The 23,792-nt window shown below is 46.5% G+C and overlaps 1 protein-coding gene across 1 annotated transcript in view; it reads left to right on the forward strand.

Moving 5' to 3' along the window:
• ZSWIM2 (zinc finger SWIM-type containing 2) overlaps positions 1-23,792 on the forward strand; it is a 60,518-nt gene that overhangs the window by 16,867 nt on the left and 19,859 nt on the right. The window contains 3 exon segments of the mRNA XM_075001647.1: positions 8,548-8,669; positions 9,809-9,962; positions 16,427-18,249. Coding sequence (XP_074857748.1) covers positions 8,548-8,669; positions 9,809-9,962; positions 16,427-17,212 — 1,062 coding nt within the window. The 3' untranslated portion in view covers positions 17,213-18,249.

The raw sequence follows: 23,792 nt of genomic DNA on the forward strand, positions 1-23,792 counted from the left end.
TCGAGAAGTAGTACAGCTGTGGAGTGGTGTATCCCTCAACAAATCCACTTTGTAGTGGCCTATATATCAGGCAGAGAGAATCTACTGGCTGACAACCTCAGCCACAATTTTCTCCTCAATCATGAGTGGGAAATAAACAGATCCACCATCTTACAGCTCTTCCACACTTGGGGATTCCCCCACTGTGGATCTATTTGCCACAAATGCCAACACGTTGCCTCTACTACTGCTCCAAACATGGATTAGGCCGCAATTCACTGTGGGGTGCATTCAACATAATATGGAATACACCTTTAGCATATACATTCCCACCAGTCCCTGTCATGCAGAGGTCATGCTCAAGATAAAGCAGGACAAGGCTCGGGTCATATTACTAGCACCCAGATGGCCCAGACAGCCCTGGTTCTCTGACCTTCTACTGCTGTCCAGACATCCCCCATATAATCTCCTTCGCATTCCCTCACTGCTAACCCAACAGAACAGGTCCATTTGCTACCCAGACATCAACCACCTTTACCTCCATGCATGGTACCTGGTTGGCTGACAGATTCATAGCTGCATTGTCCACTGGAGGTCCAAGTAATCCTGCAGAACAGCAGATGACCTGCAACAAGGAAAACCTATTCACATAAATGGCAGTGCTTTGTCACCTGGTGCCTCTCTGAACCATGTGATCTCTTGCACATGGGGATTCCACATGTACTCACGTACCTGCTTAACATGCAACAGACAAACCTATCCATCATAATGATTAGGGTTCACCTTGCAGCCATATTGGCTTTTCACCCCCCCATCCAGGACCATTCGGTCTTCACCCACCCATCAGTCAAGCAGTTCTTTAAGGGCCTCCACAACATGTTCCCTTCAATTAAAGAACCAACACCTGCATGAGACCTCAGTTTAGTCCTCAGGGCCCTAACCAGCAAACCCTTTGAGCCGAGAGCCACAGGCTCTTTGTTGCACTTGTCCATGGGAGTGGCTTTCCTTGTAGAGATCACTTTGGCATGAAGGGTGGGAGAGGTGGAAGTATGTTGGAGCCACCATGTGCAACCTTTTACAAGGACAAAGTAGTCCTCCACACCCACCCTGAATTCCTCTAAAAAGTACTTACCACTTTCCAATGCCAGTATACTTACCAGCCTTCTTCCCCAAATCTCATACTGACGATAGGGACAAAGCCCTGCATACTCTCAATGTCCACGGGGCCTTGGCCTTCTACCTGCAAAGAACACAGCCATTCCAGAACCATTTGTCTCCTCAGTTGAAAGATCTTGGGGCATGCCTTTCTCTAGGCAAAGGTTTGTCCAAGTGGATCTTGGGTTGTGGAAGACTCGCTGACAACATGTTTAACAGATAACTCCCAGCAAATGTCTGTGCCAATTCCACACAGGCAATGGCTACCTCCACAGCCTTCCTCCTGGGCATGTCCACTGAGGACATTTGTAGAGCAGCTGCTTGGGTGTCTGCTCACACGTTCATGCACCATTATGCTATACAGACTTTTGCTGACATACATACTGCATTTGGCCATTCTGTACTGTCAGCAGCCAATATACACCATCTAAAGGTTCCATGTCCAAACAGTGGCGCTGCTTTGTAGTCACCTAAAGGTGGAGCACCCATGGGGACCCTCGAAGAAGGAGGCAAGGTTACTTACCCTGTGAAGTAATTGGAGTTCTTCGAGATTTGTCCCTGTGTGTGTGCGCTCCACCACCCACCCTCCTCCTCTCTGTTTTGGATTCCTGCTTTAGCTTCCGGATCAGAAAAGAACTGAGGAGCCAGCTGCTTGCGCATGTACAGTAAGTGCCACAGGAATCTCATGCCTGTGCCCTGCATGTGTGGGCAGCTGGGGGTGGGGGACACTGCTACCAATGAGTCTCCAACCAGTAGGTGCAGCGACACCTAAACGTGGAGCACCCATGGGAACATCATCTCAAAAAACTCCAGTTAGTGCACAGGGTGAGTAACCTTCCCTTCCACCATCTGGCCTGCAAACTATTTATGAAAAAATTTTTAATCAGGCCCATGCCAGCACGTGAGTCCCTGGGGCCCACGGAGGAGGGTGTTGTGTGCACTGCTCAAGCTGCGGGAGCAGCACATGGAGACATATACCTCCTCCAGGCCACAAGGACATGCTGGCAACAGTGTGTAGCTATCAGCTAGAAGCTGCTCTAGGCCAGTTGTGCTTCCTACAGAGGTGGCAGCCCCCTCCCGCTGCAGGGCATTTTAAATTGCCATGGAATGGCAGGCAGGGCTGCACGACATGCACTGGAACAGGCGAGTATCCAAAACAACAGGGTGGGAGGTTGACTGACGGAGGGTGGATGGGAGGGAAGATGCAGAGATCCCTGTCCCCATAGAGATGCTGCCAGAGGAGGGTGCCCTAGTTAAATGCCCCACTCCCACATGTACACCTGCTGTCTCCCAGAGCCTATACTCATCTTGCTCCACCTCCCTCCAGCCCCCAAACTCCCTAGCATAGCCTGCACCCCAGATTCTCTCCTCCACCCAAACTCCCTCCAAAGTTCAACCTCTTATACTTTCTGCGTCTAAACTCCCTTCCAGAGCCTGCACCCCAAATGAACTCCAATACCCTCCCCCCCTCCAAACTCCCTCCTAGAACCTTAGGCAGGTGGGGAGGTGGTGAAAATTTTTCAGTAAAATTATTGGTTTTATAGGAGGATTTGAAGATTGACACTGGGCCTAAAGTAAACTGAGTATGACCCCACTGCTTTAATGCTGAGGACAGCCACTAGCTCAGGGGTCAGCAACCAGAAGAGCAAGAAGAGCACTTTATTTTGAATTTGGCAAAAAGCTCAATAATTCAAGAGCTGCTGTGCATGTGAATATAATATAGTCCTTAATAAATAACATCAAACCAGACTTTTTGTAACTCCTATTTTAAGAACAACATACATTCACATCCCACAGTGCACTGCCCATATTAAAGAGGAAGTCCAACATTTAGGCCGTGTCTACACTAGCACAAAACTTCGAAATATTTCGAAGATTACTAATGAGGTGCTGAAATGCATATTCAGTGCCTCATTAGCATACTGCCAGCCACAGCTCTTCGAAATTGCTATGTTTTGCTCACGCACGGCTCGTCCAGATGGCGGTCCTTTTCTAAAGGACCCCACCAACATCGAAAGTTCCCAGGGTCTTTTCAACAAGGACCCCCATTTGGACAAGCCGCGCGGGAGCGAAACAGAGCAATTTTGAAGAGCTACAGCCAGCGGCATGCTAATGAGGTGCTGAATATGCATTTCAGTGCCTCATCAGTAATCTTCAAAATGGCCATTTGCATGGCCATTTCGAAGATTTCTCTTAGTGTAGACATAGCCTTAGAGATTTAGGTGGGGGTGCACTGTGTGCATGACTGTCAGAAAGTTTTGTCCTAGCTGCTACCCATTGGGTTGGCTGTGGAGCCGCCTGGAGTGGTGCTAGTGTAGAACCTGATGTATAACCCTTCTGACCCGACTACCCCTTCTTGCTGGCTACTTTGACAGCGGGGAAAGAGGATGGGTTTTGAATAGCTATGAGCAACACATCTCAAAGAACAGTTAAAATGGTAAGTAACCCTTTTGTCTTGTTTTAGTGCTTGCTCATATCTATTCAGGGTACGTGAATGACAGGCCCAACCTAGGAGGAAGGGTCAGAGTCAACGCATGGTTGACTCAAGGACAGAGGCCCTGAAGGCAACATCCCATTTAGACTGCTGCACAATAGCATAGTGCAATGTAAAAGTGTGTACAGAGGACAATATTGTTGCTCGACAGATTTTATAGAGGGGAACATGAGCCAGAAAGGGAGTGGAGGACGTGGAGCTCATATAGAATATGCTGTAGCTGAAGGGTTCCAAAGGGGTGTCCAGGAGCATGCGGAGAACTAGATTAAGGTCCAAGCCCAGATCTGGCTGGTGAGTGAAGGCAGTCCATGCCCTCGAAAAAGTGGTCCATGCCTACCATGAGGTTCAAGAAAACAGAAGAGACAGCCTGCCTTCCATGGATGGAGGGCTGAGATGGCTATCAGATGGATCTTGAAGGAAGAAAAAGTGAGACCCTGTTGCTTCAGGGAAAGAAGTTAATCCAGAATGTGGAGGACAGAGGAAGACATAGGTATGAGGCAATGCTGGCGAGCGATGGTCTAGCTGCAAACATGAACATGGTTCTTCGTGATGAAGTCTAGAGGCCAGGGAAGCCAAATAGGTGGGAGCACCCAAGAGTATCATTAGCATGGGGGTACCAGGGAATGTCCACTCAGTCCCTGTAAATCCTGAGAAGCATCTTATGCACAAGAGGGAGCAGAGATAAGGCAAAGAGTAGCCCCAAGTTCCAAGGAAATCAGGAACACGTGTGCTAAGGAGCCGGGACTGAGATACCCGAAGGAGCAAAACTGAGGACACTTAAATTTGCTTGGAGATGTGAAGAGGTCCAGCTGGGGAAAGCCCCACTTTTGGATGACAGAGCAGAGGACATTCATGGGAAGCAACCACTTATGAGAAAGAAACAGTGACTGAGGCCATCTGCTGGCCAATTCTGGAACCCCCAGGAGACAAGAGGCCTCCAGGTAGATCGAGTGAGCTATACACTATTCCCACAGTCACAAAGCTTCCAAGCTGAGTGAGGAGTGTGCTCTCCTGATGACTGGTGTAGTTAATGGCCAGGATGTCATCCTTTAGGACCATGACACAGAGGTAGTGGAAGTGAGACAGGAAAGCGAATGGCCTGAAGCTCTTGCATATTGATATGGAGGGACAGCTCCTCTGCAGACCACATTGCCTGAGTTGTGAGATGCCCCAAGTGAGCCCCACAGTCCAAAACAGATGGGTCTGTTACTAGAGACATGGTAGGCTGGGGGGTGGACATTAAAGGGAACACTGAGCAGCACATTTTGAGGATCTAACCGCCAGCAGAGAGTGTTGGATATATACTGCAACAACCATTTCCATGCTGTCCTAGCCAGGGTAATATGCCGATGCCAGTCATACCTGGAAGGAGTATAAGCACAGCCTGGCAAAGGGAATCACATATGTTCATGCCACCATGTGGCCCAGCAGGCAGATGCTCATACTGACCATGGTGACCAGAAACTATGGTGGCATCAACTTCCAACCCAATAAATTCGATGTGTTGAGTGGGATTAATGAGGACTTTGCCAGGTTGAGCATGAACCACAGCTTGGTTAGATTTTCTATGGTGAAAGCCACCTTGGCCTGTACCTGCCAGAGTAAGCAGCCCTGCAGAAGCCCATCCTCCAGGCAGGGGTAAATGTCAACACCGTTGCATCAAAGGAAGGCAGCCACCACCGTCATACATTTAATAAACACCCCAGGGGCCGTGGAGAGCCCAGACAGAAGGGCCATAAATTGAAGATGCAGATGGCTCACAGTAAATTGAGATAGCGCCAATAGGAAGGCTGAATTTCAATATGGAAGTATGCATCCTTCCAATAAAGAGTGGGAATGATGGTGCCTAGTGACACCATGTATAGAACTGGTGGGATCCAGATTGATTCAGATATCCTTGAATTTTGGGGCTGGAGCTTGTTGACCCTGTCACTCCTTTTCATTAACCATGTTTACCACCAGGGAGCAAGCGGGGAGGGTGAGTATACAAGTGCTCAGCCTGAGCTATTTGCACACGCACCGTGAAGTGGGAGAAATTGAGAGAGGAGTTTGCCAGATGAAGGTGACAGGGGACAAAGATGGTCTTGTTAAACAGAAGGGCCACATGCAAAGGACCCTCCACTGTGAGGATGTCAATGGTAGGATCATCCGACTCAGTGACGTCCTCAATGGGAAGGTTGAGGCTGATAACTCTTCTGGTGAAGGAGGTCCTGGAGTGTCTGCAAGTCCGTAGGTAGAGGACCTGAAACAGAGGTACCCACTACTGCCTTGTCTGGAGAGGAGGTGGAGGAGGCCAATGGGGGTGTTGTCTGTACTGAAACCCCAGACTATCCAGGTGGGGGGGTATGAGGCGTTTCCTCTGGAGGAGTGGAAGGATGAAGGTCCAGAGGAGGGCAGCTAACTGTAGCTTCAGGAGCCAGAGGGGTGTCCGAAAGCTGAGGCTGAGGAGGGGGCATGGTTCCTTGCGCCTAATGGTATGCCAAAGGTGTTCAAAACTGCCACTGGGAGGGAGACCACTGAAGAACTCCCATGTCCCTATGCAGGCAGGGGTCCACCAGGGTGGAGCAGTTGGATAGCACCAAAGACCCTTGAAGTGAGGCAGGCATGACCAAGCAAGAGGGCCATGGCAGGGCCAATCCAGCGGGAGCCATTGGTGGAGAGGGGCAAACTGCATTGAGCCAGGACTGGGAACACCAGTGGGACCAATGGGGTAAGTGAGACTAGCAAGGAGAGTGAGACAGGTATGAAGAATAGGATGGCGTTGTGATGCAGGCTGGCGAGCCACAGAGGAAGGGCACCAAGAATGATATCAACATGTTGAATGCAGCGGATGCTGAGAATGGGACCAACATTCTGAATTGGATCTGCAGGCAGGCTGTCTTGCTTTTTCTTTCCTCCAGAACCCATCAGCTCACAGAGCAGGAATGGTGCTGAGGAGTGCCTGGGCCTGCCACTGGATGGGGCAGAGGTGATTGACCTTTGGGGACCAGACAATGGCTGGAAGGATCCAAACTGGAACAGCATCGAGATGGATGTGGACCTGTACAGAGACAGTGTCGACATAGCTGCTGTGAGCAGAGCGTCTCAAAAAATTGTAGTCAGAGCTGCCCACCATGGAGACACTCTAACAGGCATTGCCATGCGTGGAGCAGGACAGAGATCAGTGCTGCGAGTGCAACCGGAGCCACGAGTCAGACTGAAGGTGCCGTGGATGGCCAAGTGGTGGCCTCAGAGTGGTGCCAGGACTCTGAGTGGCCAGGCACTTGCGCTGGAATGGGAGGACCTATAAGTGCAGGCTTGCTCCCAGAGATAACACCAAGGGGCAGAGGGTTCTGTCTGTCAAAGACTGCATCATCTCTATAAGTCCCCACATCACCCAGTACGTGTCAGGCATCGAAGAAGGGCCAGACAGCACAAGTTCTCTGGGTGAATTAAGGAAGATCGGGCTTGGTGTATGTGTTGTTGAGGCATAAGTCACAGGCCCTAGATGTATTAAGGTTGATGTGGCTGGTGCTGATGACTTGGGCACCTTGGAGACACGTGCTGGAGAGAGAGAGTGCTTCTTAACTCCAAGTCTAGAGTGGAAGGCAGCATGCTGTGCATTGAAGAGCCAGATGTGGAGCCCTGCTGCAGAAGGTGAAGTGCTGACTCCATGAGGAGTTGACGAAGCAAAAAGTCTTGATCCTTATGAGTCTTGGCTTGAAACCTCCGCAGATTCAGTACTTACCAGCCTGATGAGCTTACGCCAGACAACGAAGGCAAGAGTCGTGGGGGGTCACTCATCAGCATAGACTTCAAGCAGGAGCTGCACTGCTTAAAGCTCTGGGACTTTTTCATTCCAAGAGGGGACCCAGGAAGAGAAGGGAGACCTGTCCCTACCTGCTGGCTACTTAATGCTAATTTGAAAACAATGGCTATGCTAAAGAGCTGTTTATAATTATTTATACAGTGAAGAGCTAGGGAGACGTGGCATAGCAACAAGTACTCAGCCACAGTTCCAACAGTCCACACTAGTGGTAAGAAGGAACTGAGGTGGGGGTTGGGTTTGCATGGTCACATATAGGGCTCCACAGCCAACACAATGGGTAGCAGCTTGGGAATGCTTTCCAACAGTCATGCACATGGCGTGCACGCACCTATGTTGAATAGACATGAGCAAGCACTCGAAGAACCACCACACTTCTAGGGGAGTGCTGGGAGCACAGGCCTAGTACTAAAGTATGGGGTTATAATTGTGAACTGCCTAGACCTTCAGCTGTGCCCTGCCCCAGGATCTAAAAGGCATGGGGCCTGATCTAACCTGTTATCAATTTTTATGGCACTAATTCACTGTGTAGCGTCAAGCCACATAAACCACGTGAACAAAGATAGCTATATCCTTCTTAGAGTCAATTGTGACTCAAGTATATAGATCTGATTTTTCTGCAGCTTTGCTTTTAAGGACCCAGAAATATTGTCTTCAAGTTTACTATCCATAAGGATAAGTTTATTTGGGTTTTTAGTTTGTTTCAGACATAAGGGCCAAGATTGTTCTTTGGGCTTGTGAGATATGACACCACAGCACTTCAGAGCTTTTAAAACTTCTAACAACAATAGTCTGTCTCAGGTCTTTTTTTTTTTTTTTTTTTTTTTTGTGCCCATACAGTCACTTGGGGGTGAGTACCTGCACCTGTCCTTTTACAAAAAAAAACACCCCACTGGTCTCTGTTAAATATAGGTTGTTCAGTCAAAATCATAATTAATCCATGGTGTTTTTTGCCACAGAATTTTCTAGAGAACAAATGTATTAAATTGTTCATCATTTCTCTTTTTATGATTTTACAAAACTCATTTTGGCTATTGAGAATTTGAGGGCTTTTTCCCTCAATTTCTTGCATCATATTTAGCAGTCTTTCATTAGCTCTTTCTGTGTGCAACAGAAAAGAAATCAGAGATGGAGATCACTTGACCAAGTTTCACAATTTTCAACTTCAGAGGGAAATGCAAAAAGCATTAATAGTCGGGATAATTCTGAAGAGGAGATTTTACATCCTCGGGAGACGTAAGATACATTTTCATCCTATTTAATGTAATCAGAGTCCATCTTTAAGACAATTATTTTTCTCAATTCATTAGCGTTCCTTTTTGCTTATAGAAATGAACCCGCAAAAGGTAACAGGAAATGCTTTAGAGAAACTGAACAATATATATTAATTTTTTAACTTCTTAACCTACTTAAAATTAAATTTCAAATGTCCTTAACTAGTGAGCAAGTTGTCTGCTCACCTGTGTTTATGGACTAACCACCTAAGCCATGGAAGAGCATTTTAAACTATCATATTATGAACTACGTTTTTGGACAGCAATTAAAAAATCTGCTGTCAAAAACCAAAAACTATTTATTTTAAAAACTAAATGTTTGGAATTTGTAAATGTAAAGAGGAAGTACCAGTAATATCACATTAAAAGCTTATGAAAATGGGCTTACTACCCAGGTTTGAAAGTGAAAGCGATTTGAATAAATATGAATTGAGTGCTCATTGTAATCAAACTTTTTGCAGTTCAGTGGTAAGAGCCAGCATTTTACTACTTTGTACTAGAACGGAATACTGATTTAGTGTACTGTAACTTCAACACAATCCACACATGCAAACAATCTGTACACCATTCATAGAAAGTCTTAGGAAGGATAGCTGTGTCATTAAGATACTAGTCAACTTTCAGGCTCAACACAAGCTTCCTACGTGATTTGGAGCAACTTGCTTAAATCCTTTTTGCCTTGGTTCTCTGAGAAATAAAAATGGGCATTATATCATGTCAACCCAAAATTATAAACTTGATGCAGGAATTACCTGAGTGAAATTCTTTGGCCTATATAATACAGAAGGTCAGTTTAGATTATCCTGCCAAGAGGGCAGAGGACTGGACTAGATGACCTCCCAAGGTCCCTTCCAGTTCTATGAGATGTGTATCTCCATATCATAATGATCTCTCTTCTGGAAGAAGTAAGGGTCCTCTTATGATGCTTCTGTAGCAAGATCAAGGGCTCTGTAATGATGGCCAGACTCATCTGTCTACTGAATCAGCCTGTCAGAGTGAGAGTCCTATCACCAAACTTAACCTGTCATTTTGAAGGTTCAGTTTCTATTGCCTTTTGCTACTCTATGCTAAGATGAATATTCTGTATTTTCTATTGTTTAGATTCAGTTGCATACCAAAGGATATTGTAAAATCTTTACCTATGATGCTGATTAGAAAACGTAGCCAATTTCTTGCTCCAGGTCTGCAATGCAGGCTCTGCTTGAAGATCTTTCGCCTTGGTCAGTATGCAAGACTCTTGCCATGTAATCACAAGGTAAAGAAAACTAAATTTCTAAATTACACTAAACCCAAAAAACAGTATTCATGCCAAAATCCTAATGCACGTGGATATAATCTAGACACTTGGTCCCTCCAGTGCTTGAGTTTTCATCAACTTTTTAAAATGTGTGAATTATGCTATGAACTCTGTAGCGTAGCCATAGTTTCACTATTACAGCTAAATACACAATGGAACAGATTGTTTAGCATAAGTAGTTAATGTATTTCAAGGATCATTCAGGGTGAAGTGGATTATTAACATCCCTCCATCCCTAGAGCAGAAAGTAGGAGGGGCAGTTGTAAGAAGCCATAAATCCACTGTGTCTGTTCAGTCCATGATTTTTAGCATTTAGCAAAGTTATGAATTTTAAGATTTTTGACAAGCTCACCTTTTGAAAATCATATACAGTTTTCTTTGTTTTTAAAGGATGACAAGGGAGCGGTATTGAGTGATTGTGTAACAGCCAACAGGTGGAACCAAACCTGCAATTGCTGAAGCATAGCGCATAAGCTAAAAGTTACTTGGCTCTCAGTTAAGGCTACAGAGGAGACTCATTCTTTCTCTCTGTGTCACCCAGTAGATGCGTGGGTTATAAGTGCTCAGTGAAAAGTGTTCATGCACAGGTAGCAAAGTGGTTTAGTCTGTTGTAATATTCCTCTTAAAGTTCATCTAAGAGCAATGTGATTGCCTAGCCAGATACTATAGAGTCATTTAATGCCCCGAATAAGATGCCTCACATTGTGATAGCTGTGCATGGGACTCATGGATCTTGAAAAGTATGTTGTGGGGACTGCTTCCTACAAAACACAAGCTTTCTCCACAAACTCAACAACGTTAACTTGCCACTGTGAATGTCACCTACATTATACACCAATATCTCTCACAAAGATGGCATAACTGCCTCACTCAAATATTTGCAAGATAAAGGTATTGGATATCATACCCGAACATATGTATTTCATCCTCACGCATCATAATATTACATTCAACAATAAATGTCCAAACTACGTGAATAGCTGTGGGTACTATGAGAGCTCCCCAATATGCCACTCTCCTCATGGGTAACCTTGAAGAGTAATTTATGAATAAATGCACCACAAAAATGATATACCTGAGATACAGTAATGATATTTTCACCTTGCAGACAAACTCTCTCTCAGATTTCCACCACAACTTCAACCACCAGTTGTCCATTAAACTGTTTTCAGAATATCCCCACACCAAACATCAACTTCCTGGACACCATGATCAGCTGCAGCAGTGGAACCCTATATACAAGAAACCCACAGATCTCCACACTTATCTTCCTTGACCCAATAACCACTTGTAACACACCAAGGCACGTTATCTACATCCAGGCACTCATACAACAGAAAGTAATGGAGTGGGCCATTCTGTTAATGACTGAAGAGTTTGCGTGTTACCAAAGAAAAATTTTCACACCACTATTGAAAGGGAGACAGCTGAGCTGTCTTTTGTGTTCAAATTTGGCACATTAACACGTGGTTTGAACTGGGCTGGGAATTTTGTGAGTCACTATAGGGGCTTATTTGCATACGTGGCTTAATCTAATTCTTGACCTCCCCCGACTCTTCCTTCTATCCCTCTACTCCAATTTGCTCACCTTGATCATTTTTTTCTGATTTATCCTCCTTGATTACTGTTTTTGGTTCTCTGTGCCTTAAATATTGAGTCTGTTCTGGTATGGCTATGGTCTGAAGAAGTGGGTCTGTCCCACAAAAGCTCACCTGATAAATTATTTTGTTAGTCTTTAAAGTGCTACTTGACTGCTTTTTTGTTTTGATAGTATATAGACAACCACAGCTCCCTCTCTGTTACTATCCTAAGCGTGGGATATATGCCTTAATACACTTTAAACCACCTTCATGAACCAAGGAAACTTTTCCAAAGAAAGAAGTAAGTTGTTTCTTGGGATGGGTCATTCAAATACCCTATGGGAACCTGCTGCTATACAAAAATAACCCCCCTCTGGCTTCACACCACTAGTTATCAGACACTTGAACCTGAAACAATTTTTTCTTAGCCCTCCCACTTCCTTCTGTCTTCAAACAAGACCCTGTCTCTCTAAGCTTATTGCCAGAAACAAACTCCCCTAAGGCCAGGACATACCAACTCAAATGGGTACCAAACCCTTCCAGAACAACAGATGCAAAACCTGCAGACATATCACCACTGATACAATGGATCAACACCTTTCACAGAAAACCTTTCAAGATCAGTAACAGATAGCTGTGCTAGTCTATATACGATCAAAACAAAAAAGCAGCTAATTAATGGGCACAAAACAGACGTAAAAACACTTCCGATTCACAAACCTGTCAGTCAACACTTTAGTGCAGTGGGCCATTCTGTTCATGACCTGAAATTTTGCGTCTTACTGAAGAGGAATTTTCACAACTGTTTGGAAAGAGAGGCTGTTGCACTCTCTTTTATATTCAAATTTGCCACATTAACAAGTGGTTTGAACCAGGATGGGAATTTTCTAGGTCATTATAGGGGCTGTTATGCATACTTGGCTTTATCTGATTCTTGACTCCCCCCACCACCTCCCCTTCTGCCCCTCTACTCTCTGATTTGCTCACCTTGATAATATTTTTCTGATTTGTCAACTTTGATTACTATTTTTGGTTCTGTGCACCTTAAATATTGAATCTGTTCTGGTATGGCTGTGATCTGAAGAAGTGGGTTTGTCCCATGAAAGCTCATCACCTAATAAATTATTGTGTTAGTCTTTAAAGTGCTACTGGACTGCTCTTTTCTTTCAGTATCAATGGTTCTTCATGGCCCTACACCTCTATATGAGTGAAAACAGATTTATTAGGTTTTTGAATTAACTTGCACGGGAGAATAACAAAAGACAAAATTACTAAAGCAGCTTCTCTGCTGTGGGTGTTAACATCTCCACATTAGACTCTGACAATGGGCCATATCCCCTTGTCTGATCTGACTTTTTTTTCCCCTCTTTTGATACATACTACTGATAACGGGCCACTTCCACCTTGCTGAATAGACCTTGTCAGCTCTGGCCCTCACTTTTACTGGGACCACACTCTTTAGATAACCCTCTGGAACCCCAAACCCCAATCATGCATCTGACGAAGCAGGTCTTTGCCCATGAAAGCTTATGCTCCAAAATATCGGTTAGTCTATAAAGGTGACTTCTTGTTGTGCTAAAAGACAAAATTGCCACATTTCCTGGGGTGAACACTTTTCACAAAGCAATCACTCTAAATCAGACCTCATTGTCCTTATCCTTAAAGGAATTCTGCACAACACTTCCAAAAGACAAGCCTAGGAGTAAGTTCATAAAACTTTGCTAGACACTAAAAATCATGGACTGAATGAAAACATGATTATTTTATTATGATAACAATATGTAACCCATTAACAACTTTTTCCTTGTTGCTTTCCCCTTCCTTTCGATGCTGTGACTGCAGGGGCATTAACGACCCACGTCGCCTTGAATGATGCCTTGAAACATGCGTTAGCTATTTATGCTAAAGTATATGTTCCATCTTTTATTTAAGGGTGCCACTGAAGCCAAGTCTACACGACGCACTTACTTTGGTAAAACCATGTCAACTCAGGGCTGTGAAAAATCCACGCTACTGAGCAATGTAGATGTACAAAGATACACACAAAGAGTGTAGGAAGTGCTGTGTTAGTGGAAGAGCTTCTCTTGCTGACATGCTTCTCACAGAGAGGGAATTATTAAGCTGAAGGGGAGAGCACTCTTCCATTGGCTTAAGGCAATCCCCAATCCCCTCAGTGGGCCACAGCAGCCTATGGCTCACTGGGGTTCCACCTCTGGTCTCATGGCCCCCAGCCCTCACACATCTCTGGTGCACCAGGGTACTGGATCCCCGCACTTACCTGCTTCTCCCCATCCCTCCCAGCACTTTCAGATCACTGCAGATAACCTGATTCATGTTCCGTCCCCACTCCTCCAGCTCCTTCCCAGAGCTGGAACACCCACAAACAGCTGATTCACAGTGTGCCAGCTCCTGGAGGGAGGAGGAGTAGGAAGTGCAGGGCTTTGGTACCCTCGTGCACAAGAGGTGTGGGGGCACAGGGAGGGCAGCCAGGAGGTCCACGGGCCACAGGTAAAGTCCCAGTGAGCCTTGTGCAGCCTGCCCGCTGCAGGTTGCTCACCACTGTCTTAAAATATCTTCACAAGAAGTGCTACAGTGGTGCAGCTGCCCTGATGCAATTTTGTAGCATGGACCTAATCTGAGTGTTCCCCAAAGCTGAAGAAAAGCTCTGTGTAAGCTTGTTTCTCCCACCAGCAGGAGCTGATCCAATAAAAGCATTACCTCACCTAAATTCCCTCTAATCTGCATGACAGCCACATAGCAGGCTGCAAAAAGCCACTCAGAAGCTGCACAACAGTGGCCTGAAGAGGAGAATTAGAGTGTGGGAAGTGGGGAAGGGAGCCAGTTGGGGCATGCAGGACTGCCATGGGCCTCTCCTTTGGGCCTGGAATTTGCTGCTGGCTGCTACTGCTGAGGGTGCAGAGACAGAGGCCCCTCCTTCTCCAAAGCTCCTTGCAGCTAGCAGGGAGAAGGCCGGGGAAAGAGTCCTATATCCCCAGCCCCTGGGCAGTCTACCTGCTCCCCAAACTCCTCATCCACAGCCACACCCCAGGCCTGCACCCAAGACCATTCTAAGGTGGGGATGTGAGCAACTCTCCCCAGTGCCACAGGCCTGGAGCCTGGGTCAACCCCCTTGGCTCTCCAAGGCACAACCCCTCCCTTGCTCTGCCTTTGCCCCACCCCCTTACCTCTTCCTCCAGCAACAGGGCCAGGGATTACCTGGGGCTGGGGATTACACACAGCAGTGGTAGCAGAAGCAGAAGGGGGTCAGCTCCCCCACCCCAGGCTGGTGGAGGGAGCAGCAGCCTGTTCTGCTTGGCTGACCTCCCAGCCTGCTGCAGTAAAGTGAGGGGTAGCAGAGTGCCCACATGATGAGTTGGGGGGGAGACAACCCCCTGATGCTGCTACCACTGGTGCCGTGTGCAACTCCTGGCCACAGGTAAGTCTCCTGTCCTCAGGTAATGCTCCCCACTCCTGTCCAGCAGATCAATGGGGCTGCTGCAGGACTCTTAAAAGTGCAGGGCCTGCACCTACACACCTGCTCCCTGCCCACAACACACTCCAACCTTCTGTCTCAGCTCTACAACATAGACCTCATTCGCACACCCCACCCTCTGACCTACCTTGTGTCCCCTCCCACACTCCAAACTCCTCAGACCCACCCCATTCATTTTGTTATGTGTACCAATATGGAGGTGATTTGTCACATATCATCTCCATATTGGTGCACGTAACAAGATTCATTCTGCACACGAATGGGGAAAATTAGAGCACTATAGCCTCTACCTCACCCTGTCTCTCTAAAATCTAACACCACATCAAAGGCACTGTGACACAAGTTAAAAGCCACATTGCTACATCTTCAATGAAGAAAAAAATCCTTAGGTTAGTTAACCTGGGTTGAAATACTATTGTAAGATGTAGTCTGTGTCTCTAATGAATGAGCAAACTCCTTTTCTCATTTGTAAAGAGGAACACCTTTCACCTGTGCGCTGCATGGTTTCCCCTGAAACATAACCGATAGTGCTTCCTGGCTTCACCTTGAAACCTTAAAGTTTTCTCAGTATACATTTGTAGAAAGGCACTTTACCCATCTGAAACTCAGATGTCTGGCAACCAATTGACAAAATGTTTTGTAGACATCATTGTTTTGGACTACCTGTCTTACTAGACTATTCTAATACCCAACCATGCCTATTATACAATTTCTTCTGCAGCCTCCCTTTCTCCAAAACACCGTAGGAAGCCCATAGGTGCATGTAACTACAGATCTGCAACTTGACAATATATTCGTTGTTGAAAATCATTAACTATTCTGTAGCAATTCACACCTGCCTGTAGAAAGAAAAGCCAGTGTTGCCTAAAATGACATAAATATCAATCTAACTTCTATATTTAGTATATTTTATAGATTTCTCGAAAAAGTGGTAAATACAGTGCCAGGACAATTAGACTGAACTTAAAATACTGGTGTCAAAAGTAAGTCTATAGGTCAGTAAGGATAGATGCAACTATTTTCTTTTTGGCACATGATTAAATCTGAAGCATGTCAACAAATGTACTTCAAATGTATTGATTTACAGCAGCCAACCTGAGCTGAGGAAGGCATTTTCCACAGTAATTTAGAGTTGGGACTTGATACATGAAACGAGTATGCTTGTTATATATGAATGTAGCTCCACTGAGACCCATTGATTATACTACTGACAACAGTGGTGAAAAAGAAAAAACAGGCTCCTTGGAATGTTGTTTTTGCATGCAATAATTATTCCTATAGTATTCTTCCAAGATGGAGTAAATATTGTATTGTTTATAATTATCTCACCTGACTGTTTTTTTTTTAAGTTCCACAGGGAATGTATTGACAACTGGTTATTGTACCGAAAAAATGCATGTCCTATTGATGGATATATTGTGTATAATCCATTAACCTGGAAGGATATATCAGCCAGTCATGATGTCAGTCAGCCAGGATCTCAGACGTATATTGCCAAACTTGTAAAGCATGTAGAACCAGAGCTTTTCATACCTGGCACTGGATTGTTCTTCAAGCAAACACTATCTCAGGACAGCCTCCAAACACTTCATAACAATCAAGATCCACCACATTCTCAAAAAGGTTTAATGTTAAATGGCTTAAGCTACTTTCATCTAGGAAATTCTGATTCTAATCAGCACAGCATTGGTAGAAATTTAAGTCTACAGTTTTCCAGGCATGGTAAGGATTTAGCCCACAAGCCTTTCCAGAACGTACTGTCTGAAAAATCCTATTCTGTTACATCTAGAAAGGATGCAGTTTCTAATGATATGAGAGGCTTCAATGGAGCTTGTGCCAAAAAAGAGAAAGGAGCACAAGTGTGCCACACTAACCATGCTAACCTGAACAAAGTAGTTGCTTTTGAAGACAGCAATAATCATGGAAGCTCAGAGTGTATAAGATTTCCTGGAAAATTAAACTTTGAGGGTAATTGGGGGGATAAAATTGATTATATGTTTCCAAAAAGCCAGGGAAAAGCCAAACAGCAAAGACAACTTCTAGTAAGACCACCTAAGCATAAGCCTCCAAACCGTAACACTACAGAGGTAGCTTTATTAATGGAAGGAATTCCACTACATATAAATAATGCATGAAATATATTGACAGAAGCTATATTTTTATAGATTTAAATTCATGTTTTTGCTTAAGATTTTTCATTAGTGCAGTCCCTAGAGACTATTTCTGTGACATTTACAGTTCCTTTCCACTACTGGAATGGCTTAATAGAGTCTGAGAATCAGATCCTATAACTAACCAGAGCTGAATAAAGTGAAGCTAAAGCTGAAGGCTGATGTATTTATTGTCCAAATACTAATAATTTTAAAACTTTCAGCTTCTCTTACCTAGTCAAGAATATATTAGAATTTTTTAAACAGAAAAGATTTACAACTAAACTGAAATAAAATATTAAAATGTTAACAGACTACAGAATACTGCAAAGTAAGCAGAGTTGACATACACATCTGATAGAAAAGACAGAAATCCACAAAGTGATTTTTAGTTGCTTTTCAGAGAAGTATCACACTGTAAGGAACAATCAAAGTTTGGTGCACAATTTCTTAGATGCCATTTATCACACCAAAAAAAAAAAGAAAGAAAGAAAAAAAGAGGAGTGATATATCTGAGAGGCTGCAGGGAGTCAAATACAATGGTATTAACATGCATTCGAAATTGGAGCAAGTATTTTATCTGGTTATATTAAATTATGTCCAACTAACATTTACATTTTGCTGAAATACTAATACTGAACCTGCAATTTGGAATAAAAAAGAAATGTAAACACAAAGATCTTATATTTGAGAGTATGTGTCTATCTGTGCATACTATGTTTGTTCAAGACCTTCTCCTAAACCCTAAGTGCTATGACCATGAAGTTTCTCTTACGCCAACTTAAAACAAGGTCAGGGTTTGGTTGTGCCTGGCAAGTGAGAAGTGACTGAAATCTCAGGATTTCACAGAACATGGAAAGCGAGAGACATTGAGAGGAGGGACGGCATACATCAGACTCAACACTGGTGTCGGCAACCACAGGGAACAGTAGTTCTGCAGTGTGACCACGCAAGGAAGGTGCAGCAGGAATGCAGTGGCCGCATGGAGACAGGACTTGTCCAGGTGGCCTGCCACCAGACAGGTAAGTGTTCCCTCAGCCACAGTGTACTGACACCGGTAAGAGACCATTCCTCCCCCAGACATTGGGGCCAGGAACCCTGGCTGGACATTGGCCCCCTTTGTCCCCAGACTATTGCCCTCCCCATGCTGGTGCCAGGAACTCCACTGCCCCTCCCCTGACCTCAAACTGCCCATCTGGCCTTGGCCCCAGCCCCCCCAGTTCATCCTGGGGCCAGGCCCAATATTGCCTCACAGCCCAGACTCCCCCACCCCATTTGTATTTCAAAAAACAAAAAACAAAACAAATTACCACAACACCTTAACGTAAACCTTTAATTTTGCAAGTATTTATTGGCAGATACTAATCAGGTGGGGACCCATCACAGATAACTTTGAGAAAACATAGCTTTTTATACTCATCAAACTGGAAACAATCTATAAATTTCCAGTAAAAAGAAAAGTAGTTCTTCTAATTTATAGTATATATCTAATAGGTTATTGTGCCAAAGAAATGCATTTTGTTGAATTACTGAAAACATACTAGATAGGAAACTATGAGTCAGGGGAGCTGCATATAAGGCGCAGCCAGGAAATGTCTGAATGTTTAATAGTTAAGAATTTAAGAATACTTAAGCAACCAATGGGTGAACTCTACTTAATTCTCTAAGGCTACGTCTCCACTACAGTGATCTTTCAAAAGAAGCTCTTCTGGAAGATCTCTTCTGAAAAATCTTCATTTGAAAGATTGCGTCCACACACAGAAAAGCAGATTGAAAGATCGATCCACTGTGAGAGTGTCCACACAGCCCCCACTCTTTCAAAGGAATGGTCTGGGGATCAAAAAGTCCAGTGACATGAGGGCTGCTCCCTTGAAAAAAGAGCCCCTGGGATGTCCACTATTTTTTTTTCTGAAAGGATCTTTCAGAAAAAAGACCACTCATCTGGGAGAGGAAGAGGGCTGCCAGAAAAAGTGCTTTGTTCTTTTGATTTCAGATCAAAAGAGTTCATTGTTCTTTTGAGAAAAGTGCAGTTTTTTTGAAAGAACTTGCTAGTGTAGATGCAGCCTAACAGTCTGAATCTTGTGTTTGAGGGTACATTCTTGAATTTATATTAATTACAACAGTAACTCAGTAAGAAAATGTCAGAAAAATGGGTAGAAGGGAAGAAGCAAATAAACTTACTAAAGATAGCTGAAGGTTGAATGACAAATACTGGGGCCTCATTATGATGCACGGTGTACAAACATATAGGAAGACAGCCCCTGTAATCAAAAGCTAATGCAAGAGGATTTTAAGTAGATTTAATAATTACAGGAAATATAAGGAAGATTGGGGAGAGTACCACCTATGAATGAAACAGGCAAGGAAGACAGCCCTGAGCTTCTGGGAAATATTTTCATAACTCCAAAAAAAAATCAACATGATTCACATTTGAAATTATTGCTTCTGCAGTGCATGTAGTGAAGATGTGTGCCAACAGGAGAAAGCTCTTCTCCCACTGTCATAATAAACCATCTTCACAAGTGGCAGAAACTATGTCAGTGTGAGAAGGTCTCTCACCAACATAATGCTGTGTGCACAAGCTTTTACATTGGTGTAACTTATGTTGCTTGGGGGATGCTTTATTCACCCCTGTTTCTTCACGAGGTACTCTGTTGCACCTCTGGAATGTGCTCCCAGTCTGTGACTAGTACTTTTTAGTGTTTTATACCATTAACCTTGTGTGTGCCACATTTTGTTAGCAAAGCCTGTCTGTTGTGACAGTTTAGCATTAGCACACCATTGTGGCTTAGGCCTCATAGGAGGCTTCTGGTATGTGGGCTTATGTTTCATGCCCTTGTCTTACTACAGTGGGCATCAAAAAGATATGAGCAACACATCTCACAGAACAGTTACTACAGTAACTTTTCTCTTCTTCAAGTGCTGACTCAAGGACAGCAGCCCCAAAAGCCGTGTCCTTGTTTGTGCAATAGCATAGGGTGACATAAAATTATGTACAGAGACCAAGTCACATCTTAACAGATTTCCTGGAGAGGCACATGAGCCAGGAAGGCAGTTGAAGAGGCCTGAGCACAATGTAGAATGCACCATAATAAGTGGACAAGTAACCTTAGTGAGCTCAAAGCACATTCATATACAAGATGTGATCCAGGAAGAGATGCATTGCAACAAAATGACGAGTCTTTTCATACAATCAGCAATAGCCACAAAGAGCTGCAAGGTTTTGTGGAAAGGCTTAGTCCTTTTGAGGTAGAATGCAAGTGCCTGACTCACATCAAGAATGCAGTAGCTTCTCCCACAGGGAGCTGTAAGGTTTAGGATAGAATACAGGAAGGAAAATGTCCTGGCCAGTATGTGAACTGGAGACTACTTTTGCAAGGAAAGTTAGATGATGGCAGAGTTGAACCTTGTCCTTACAGAACACTGTGTACGGGGTTAGGGACTCAGACATGAGGGCCTGGAGCCCAGACATCTGTGATGGAGTGCGGGGAGTGCCGGTGTGAGACTCAGGCTGGATCTGAGAGACAAGCAGAGCAGCTCCCAGTGGCTGAGAATGACCCTGGGGCTACAACCTAGGCTGGCAGGTAACACCTCAGCCCTGAACAAAGAGGAGGGAGGAGCCGAGCAGGTTTTTGAATCGGAGGCGGCAGTTAGAGGCTAGGTGGAGAGGGAGCTGGAAGGCAGCCAGCCTGGGGAGGGGGAAGCTACACCCCAGAGGGGCACCCCTCGGGCTCTTCTCCCCAGGATGGGTTGGAAGGACTGTCTCTGACTGCTGTACTGAGGCTTCTGTGAGAAACTGGGCATCTGTTGCCTAATAAACCTCCTGTTGTACCTGCTGAGTGAGAGTCACTCCTGCCAGTGGACAGGGTGCAGTGCAGGGGGACCACTGAACCCCATCACACTGGTATCAGGAGTGGGATGCACTGCACCCACAGATGAGCTCCCAGCAGTGGCCGACTGAGCGCAAGAGAAGGAAGGAGCTTCACAAGAGCCAGAGGTGGAACAGAGCAATTCCTGCAGCTGCTGCTGGTGAGTGGATACCCCGGGAGACGGTGGGGAGATGGATTATACCTGACTCCTGAAGGCAGAGCTAGCGGGGCTGTGCAGAGAGAGGGGCCTGACCATGGGGAAGGCGACCAAGGCCCAGCTGATTGCCCAGCTGGAAGAGAATGACCGATCCAGGGGGCCAGAGCCTGTCCCGGCAGGAAGTGGCCAGTGACCCTCAGGAAGCGTTTCGGATTCTCCGACAGGAGCGGGGGCTCGATGCCGTCAGACACACACGGTGCCCACCAGGTCGCGCTCAGCTAGCGGGAGTCCATCGCGGGCAGAGTCCCCTGCCACAGAGCTGCGATGGCTGGAGCTTGAGGTGAGATTAAAGGAACTGGAGCGCCAGGAACGGGAAAGAGAGCGTGAGTACGAGCGCCAGGAACGGGAGAGAGAGCGTGAGCACGAGCGCCAGCTACAAGAGAGAGAGCGGGAGGAGAGAGAGCAAGAGTGGGAGCATGAGTGGGCCATGGTGGAGGTGAGACGCCAAGAGGCCCCAGCTGCGGTAAGCAGGGAGAGGGCCAGACGGCTCGGGGTGGCCAGTCATTTGGAGACGCGCATGCTGGCCCAGTGTCAGGACCCAGGGGACTTGGACGAGTTCCTTACCGCCTTTGAGTGAGCCTGTGAGTTGCACGAGGTTCCCCCAGCTGAGTGGCTCCGGCACCTCCCCCCCTTGCTGGGCCAGAAGGCCGCAGCGGTGCTCAGCCAGCTGGAGGGGCTGCAGCCTGGGGACTATGAACGGGTCAAACAGGCCCTGCTGCATAAGTTCGGGCTGACTCTGGAGATGTACAAGAAGAAGTTCCAGGAAGCGCAGAAGAGGCCAGAGGAAACCTATGTAGATACGACCTCCCGCCTGAGGCAATACTACCGGAAGTGGGTGTTCGGGATGGGAGTCCAGTCCGCAGAGGACCTGATCAAGCTGGCGGTCCTGGAACGATTCTATGAGATGTGCTCACCTGACCTGAGGGTGTGGCTCGTGGACCGGAGGCCTGGGGATTCACTCAATGCACGGAAACTGGCAGATGACTTCACAAACAGCCGGGCCATGTTTGAAAGTGAGCCCCACAAAGAGAGGGAGTCCCGGAGGGAGAGGGAGTCCCAGAGAGACCGAGAATCTCAGAGAGACCGGTTCCTGACCATACGACAGAGGGGACCACCTCTTGGGCAAGCCCAGGAAAGAGGGGCCATCCACCCACCCCCCAGAGAGCCAAGCAGAGCCTGGATGGAGCAGCTGGCCCGAGGGACACAACAAGACCCAGGCTGTTATCGCTGTGAGCGAAAGGGGCATAGAGCAGCCCAGTGCCCCAAGCTCCCAGACAGGTTGAGCAGGCCGGGTGGTCATGGAGTCAACTGGGTGGAGTCCCAGAAGCCAGAGGGGCTGGTGGCCAAGGCGGGTGGTGCTGACAGTGGGCACTCGGATTGGGCTGAGTCCGCCCCACAGACCAGCTCCTCAGGGGGACCAAATGCTCAGAGGTCAGTTTACAGAGTGGGGGCGGCACTGCCTCTGCAGAGCAAGTGTCTCACACACCTCGAGGTAGACGGGAAAAAGGTCACAGGGTTCTGGGACACAGCTGCTGACATGACGCTGGCCCGACCTGGGGTGGTGGCACTGGGCTGCATGATACCCAATTCCCATCTGACGGTAACAGGAATTGACGGGACCCCTTTCAAGGTGCCCATGGCGAGGGTGCACCTGAAATGGGGGAACAAGGAAGGCCCCACGGAGGTGGGCGTGCACAGCCATTTGCCGGCGGATGTACTGATGGGGGGGGTGACCTGGAGAACTGGCCAGGTGAATGCCCTCGTGCCCTGGTCCTGACCCGTAGCCAAAGAAAACGAGGGGTGCGTTCCCCAGATTCTGGGGTACAGGCCCAGCCAAAGCCACGGGCCAACCCTGAGAGAAAGGGGGCCCCCATAAACCAGATCTCACAGACCAGGGGTGCTGGAGCCAGGCAGGGATGGGGAAGTAGCTTCCGCCCCTGCCCCAGCCGAAGAGTTCCAGGCAGAGCAGCAGAGAGACCCCTCCTTGCAGAAGCAGAGGGAAGTGGCCCATCTCAGCCCAGCTCCACAGCTTAGGGAGGGCTGCAGGGAGAGATTCCTGTGGGAAAAGGGATTCCTGTACCGGGAATGGGTTCCCAGATGCAAAGCGGAGCCATGGAAGGTCCAGAGGCAACTGGTGGTTCCCCAAAAGTACCGGCGCAGGTTGCTGCACCTAGCCCATGATGTCCTGCTCGCAGGACACCAAGGGATCCACTGCACCAGGGAAAGGTTGTTACAGAACTTTTTTTGGCCAGGGATCTTTGCAGCGGTCCGTCAACATTGCCTGTCCTACGATCCCTGCCAGAGGGTGGGGAAGACCCGAGACAAGGGGAAAGCTGCCCTGAGGCCACTGCCCATCATAGAGGAGCCTTTCCAGAAAGTAGCTACGGACACAGCTCTTCAGGAAGGCAACGCGTCTGGGGAAGAAATATATTTTGGTGGTGGTAGATTTTGCCACGCGATACCCAGAAGCAGTGGCCTT

Source organism: Carettochelys insculpta, chromosome 8 (assembly GCF_033958435.1).
Source record: "Carettochelys insculpta isolate YL-2023 chromosome 8, ASM3395843v1, whole genome shotgun sequence".
NCBI classification, from domain to species: Eukaryota; Metazoa; Chordata; order Testudines; family Carettochelyidae; genus Carettochelys; species Carettochelys insculpta.